The sequence below is a fragment of the Anoplophora glabripennis genome, unplaced genomic scaffold (genome assembly GCF_000390285.2).
Source record: "Anoplophora glabripennis isolate ALB-LARVAE unplaced genomic scaffold, Agla_2.0 scaffold75, whole genome shotgun sequence".
NCBI classification, from domain to species: domain Eukaryota; kingdom Metazoa; phylum Arthropoda; class Insecta; order Coleoptera; family Cerambycidae; genus Anoplophora; species Anoplophora glabripennis.
This window is the reverse complement of record NW_019416255.1, coordinates 567631-573704: the sequence shown is the minus strand read 5'-3', so window position 1 is coordinate 573704 and position 6074 is coordinate 567631. Positions and strand designations below refer to the sequence as shown.

At 32.5% G+C, this 6074-nt stretch overlaps 1 protein-coding gene across 1 annotated transcript; it reads right to left on the bottom strand.

Annotated features, from left to right (window-relative positions):
• Nucleotides 1-4387: 4387 nt before the first annotated feature.
• On the bottom strand, nt 4388-5104 carry LOC111693109 (piggyBac transposable element-derived protein 4-like). Its single transcript, XM_023457249.1, has one exon. The coding sequence runs from the start codon at nt 5102-5104 to the stop codon at nt 4388-4390; it is 717 nt and encodes a 238-aa protein (XP_023313017.1).
• Nucleotides 5105-6074: the final 970 nt, after the last annotated feature.

The following is a 6074-nucleotide window of genomic DNA, read 5'->3' as shown; positions in this document are numbered from 1 at the left end:
ACTTTCATCAACGGATATGTTTCTGGAAGGTACGAAAGACTAAAAATTTCTTGTTTAGATGATCTACTAACGGACGCACCTTATATAATTTGTCAAACTCAGTGGTTCCTCCCTCGTTTGGGCATCTTCTCATTATCATTTAGGTGAAGAAATCTAAGTATGCTAAGAAAACGTTTTTGTGACATAATATTAGCAACTCTATCAGACTTCATATTGTTATCTACAGACCAATATAATCTCATACTAGGGAGGCTATGGAAACCCATTATAATAAAAATTCCCAAAAAGGCTTCAAGCTCTTCTCTTTCCAATTGAAAATCTTTGCTCTTCTGAGCTGCATATCTATGCGTTTCTTCTAATATTAGCTGGAACAGATCATCTGAGAAAAAATTGTAAAATAATATTATTGGTGACTCTATATTTTCTTTGAGAGTAGGTCCAAAATCTTCGTCAAAGTGGCTCTCTTTATATTTAGATAGATCAATACAATACTTTGTCCAATTTAGATATAATTCCTCGACATTTTGCCCTTCTATTACTGGATTTTCATCCTCGTCAGTCAACGGAATTTCGGACTGATCGTCTTGGGTAATATTTTTAGAAGTAGGGGTTACTGAATCTTTGGGGGAAAATATTTTCTTTGATTTTGGACTGTCAATGACTGAGCTTGAACTTGAAGATTTATCGGTTTCGTAATTAGGATCAGCTACTGAATCATCAGAGCTAAATGCATTTTCACATTCTTCAAAAACATTTGAAGGTACTTTAGCTAATGCGGCTCTTCTGAGGTTACTTCTATTATTTTTCAAAATATTATATCCAGAAGTGCTAGAAGTATCAAGTGACCCAAGAGATTGACTAGGAGAATGTTCTGCCTGCATGCTTGGAGTACTTCGAGTAGAAACTGAAAGTTAACTAAAATCTACTGCATCTTCCGCTTCGCTGTCTCCGTCATATTCGGAATTTTCAGCCTATTCTTCACTAATACCTTCTAGTAAATCATATAATAAATAATCGTATAAATCACTGGGCATATTCTCCTAGTCTTGAAACTTAAAACTCGCCATTCTATAATAAAACACCGTATACGTAACAAAAAACTGTAAAATGCATAGTAAAAATTGAGGTTAAATTTTTATTTTTCAACTTTCAAGTCTAAAATTTCCTCAGCGCTGATATTTTTTCAAAAGAAAAACTAAAACATGATATAACAATACTTACTTTGATACTTTAAGACAACATATTATGTATACCTCGTTCAGTAGTCGTAGTAGTAATTCGAATGAAATATTTCAAGAATNAATCATTCATATAGAATTCTTAAATTTTTAGTTATGTAATTTACTATACCTTGAGATACTCTAAGACAACATATTATGTATACCTCGTTCAGTAGTCGTAGTAGTAATTCGAATGAAATATTTCAAGAATTAATAGATATAATCAAAATTAATTCAATTATTACTTAATTTATAACGATGCTAAAATATTTCTCTAATATAAGTAGATTAAATAAATTAGAAACCTCGTATAACACATCTTTAAAATTCTTAAAAACTAATTAATCCTTACTACAATTTCTAGCACTTATGAAATTTGTAGAGACGCAGCAGAAATTTAAAATTAGTTTTTGACTTATAATCCAGTAGCAACTTTCTGTTAATTCAAATATAATTAAAAACACATTATACAGAGATATTACCATAAATTACGTGTTATTTAAATTACAAATGATACACACCTTTGAAATGTATAGTAGACAGTATTAATCTTAATTTTTTTTGGAAGAAGTTGTTATTTTAAATTCATAGTTCTGAATTTACAATGGGAACAGGAAGAAGAGATGTTGAATAGTTTTGTAGTTTAATTATGCACATATACTTCCGAACATTTAAACTTATTAAACATTATTTTGACTGAAATATTACTATAAATATAATAGTATATACGTATTTATTAAAATTTGAATGTGGTTAAAAATTCTAGGGTATCTAAACTCAGAGAAACTTACCTTTTTGCTTTTGATAAATTTGCGTTGCACTTTTAAGTANCAATTTGTTATGACATATATCAACATTATTTTTTTTACAACTTTCCTTAACTACCAAATAACCTACTTTGATGCCAAACGTAAAATGCATAATGAACGCTTGGTGCAACACTTTATAATGAAGACATTGTAATCACACTTTTTTGTCTGTTTATTTATTTTATTTTTTTTTCACTTTCTGTTACACAACATTATGGGTTTTATGAACTTCTTGGTTTATTTTTTTCTTTTTATTTCATTTGGAAAATTTCAAAGTCGTAAGTTTAGAGGAAGTGGTTCAAATTTGGCTTGCAAGATTTGGACTAAACATACATACAAACAAACAAATATACATGTGAAGTCACATAAATAATAATAAATAAAAAATTGTAATAATGCATTCTGTACCAAACTCATTAGTCATTGACGACTATAAATAAAGATGTCATTCACAGAAACTTCATTTATTACTTGAACGCAGAACTTCATCTTTCGTTATTCATGATGTGACTTTGTGTACTTACACTGCAGATATACAGGGTGGTCCGAATTTTATGCAGAAAACGTCGAGGGCAGATAGACCTCTTTAAAATAATATGTGTTTGCCTTATAAACATAGGTCTGGAACGGCCCCGTTTTAAAGATATAGGGTGTTAAAGTTGTTAAAAAAATTGATTTTTTGTTTATATCTCAGGAATCTATTAATGGATTTCAATAAAATTTAGTACAGTTATTCTATGATAGTAGGCCTTGTATTCCTTAAAATATGAACTCTAAAGGTTTAACCAGTGGTGTACAACTGGACAGGGTCAACCCCCTTTTTTATAAAAAAAAACCTACGCCACTGCATTTTTTACAAGTTATTGTAACAGATTTATATTATGATGCACAAAATATGTAAAAAAGGTAACTTGAATTTTTACCCTAAGATTCGCCGTTTTCAAGTTATTCATACCAATACAATCACTTTGTGCGGACATTTCTAACCATAATATTACAAGAATATTTATGTTTATTCTTAAAAGTAAGTGGAATCTGTAAGCACATCAACAAAATTCTTTACACTCGTTTCCATACCACCTGTGAGGTAGAGTTGCTTACGCGTTTTAGTTTCCCCTGGAGGCCTAACCCACTATCTTTACAAATAAGGACGACTTAAATAAAAATAATAACAAATGTACATTTATCAAAGGCGAGGGGTAGTGAATTTTCACAATCTGCATATTTGGTCACAAGAAAATCCTCATGAAATTTGGACAAGATCTTTTCAAGACGAATTTTCTGTGGACGTGTGGCTCGGAATAATTCGCAATAAAGTTTGTGGACCTTTCTTCTTCCCACTTCGTCTAAATTTCCAGTCATTTCTAAACTTTCTAGAAAACCATCTATTTGAATTATTAGAGGATGTTCCATTAAATATACGACAAAATAGCTGGATACAATGGATGTTGCTCCGGTGCATTCTGGGAGAGTAATATAAAAATGGTTTAATGATATATGGGGCGATGGATAGATAAAAGACCAAATGTCTTTTGTCAACCATGATGGTGCAGAGGGTCCAGTGTCTTGGCCAGCTAGACTGCCATATCTAAACCACCTGGACTTCTATGTTTGGGGTTATCTGAAAAGTTTATTTTATTCCAACATATACAAGACTACAACTACTGCAACGAATAGAAGACGGGTGTAATAAATTAAAAGAAAACCACCACATGATATTAGCTCCAATTAATTCCATTAACCCTTTATAGGGCATTCACTTGAATGCAAAGAACTTGTTTTCTTTTAGTAATCTGAGGAGATGTCATAATTTCAACGATTTTTTCTTAAACAAATTTTTTTGTCAGGGCTCAACTAAGCGAAAAAATGGGTGGTTACCATTTTGACCACCGCCCATTTAAGTAGTAGTGGGTAGTGGTCTCTATTTTAACCACCTTCCATTAAGGATCATATTATGTTATTATAATGCAACCTCGATCTAATGTACTAGGCAATGTAATGACTAGGCGTTAATGCCCTATAAAGGGTTAAAATAAAATAAATAATTTTTCCAAAATATTTATTAAAACACATAGTTATAATAATACGCTAAGAAATCGCATGAAATGGTTTGAAACATTTTAAACAGAGTCCTACATCACATGCTTCACAAATTATCTTAGATTGAACTGGGTTTCTTTTTGTGCTACATTTTGCACAACGCCTATAGGTACCTGGAATGGGCGAATGTGTTCCAACTGCAGTATATTGAATTGCATTGCCAAGTATGATCGCACGACCATCATCGTTTTTAAGTCTTTTTATACCTGCTACAGTTCCATTTGCTTTTCTCTTACGACTGGTGAAAGATCCAATCAATCAATTTGCTAACATGCTTCGGAAATTGAGATGTGACATTGGTTTCGCATGTACATTGTTTTTCTTTTGAGCTGTTTTGTAAATGTATGAGTTTGTTACAGCGGCATTTAAAAAATAGTAAAAGAGTTTAATCCACCAGCGTCTAGATTTCCACTCAATTGGGTATGAAGCCATTAGCTGATCGAAACCATCAACAGCACCCATAAATTTGTTGTAGTCATAGATCGAGGCGGGACAACTAACAGATTCTCTATCTCCAACTTTGTTTGTTCTCAAAACCGTTTCCTTTACATTTGGGTTATGCATGGAACTTATCACAACAACAGATTTCTTGCCACGATCTTTCCGTTTGGCCAATGAAAAGTCGTCAGACATAGCACAATCAGACTGACCAGTTTTCAACACCTTCTCATCTGCTAATAATTCCTTGGGATAATTTTTTCGGTTCGTCCTAAATGTGCCACAAGCAAATGTATTTTTATCATACAATTTGGAAAGTAAGCGAAAACTGCTAAAAAAGTTGTCAAAATAGACACAATAAGCTTTTTCTAAAAATGGTTCACATAAGTGCATAACAGTTTTCTCTCCTAGCGAAAGGCTTGCAAATTTGTCATTGTTATTTTTACCTTCGTAGATTTGGAAATTCACTAAATAGTGAGATTTGGGGCAAGCTAATGTCCAAATTTTAAATCCCCGTTTGGTGTGCTTCATCGGCATGTACTGCTTCAGGATGACCGACCCTTGAAGCCCACCATACTTTTATCAACGGATATGTTTCTGGAAGGTACGAAAGACTGTAAAAATTTCTTGTTTAGATGATCTGTCTAAGAAATCTAAGTATGCTAAGAAAACGTTTTTGTGACATAATATTAGCAACTCTATCAAACTTCATATTGTTATCTACAGACCAATATAATCTCATACTAGGGAGGCTATGGAAACCCATTATAATAAGAATTCCCAAAAAGGCTTCAAGCTCTTCTCTTTCCAATTGAAAATGTTTGCCCTTCTGAGCTGCATATCTATGCGTTTCTTCTAATATTAGCTGGAACAGATCATCTGAGAAAAAATTGTAAAATAATATTATTGGCGACTCTAAATTTTCTTTGAGAGTAGGTCCAAAATCTTCGTCAAAGTGGCTTTCTTTATATTTAGATGGATCAATACAATGCTTTGTCCAATTTAGATATAATTCCTCGACATTTTGCCCTTCTATTACTGGATTTTCATCCTCGTCAATTAACGGAATTTCGGACTGATCGTCTTGAGTAATATTTTTAGAAGTAGGGGTTACTGAATCTTTGGGGGAAAATATTTTCTTTGATTTTGGACTGTCAATGACTGAGCTTGAACTTGAAGATTTATCGGTTTCGTAATTAGGATCAGCTACTGAATCATCAGAGCTAAATGTATTTTCACATTCTTCAAAAACATTTGAAGGTACTTTAGCTAATGCGGCTCTTCTGAGGTTACTTCTATTATTTCTCAAAATATTATATCCAGAAGTGCTAGAAGTATCAAGTGACCCAAGAGATTGACTAGGAGAATGTTCTGCTTGCATGCTTGGAGTACTTCGAGTAGAAACTGAAAGTTAACTAAAATCTACTGCATCTTCCGCTTCGCTGTCTCCGTCATATTCGGAATTTTCAGCCTATTCTTCACTAATACCTTCTAGTAAATCATATAA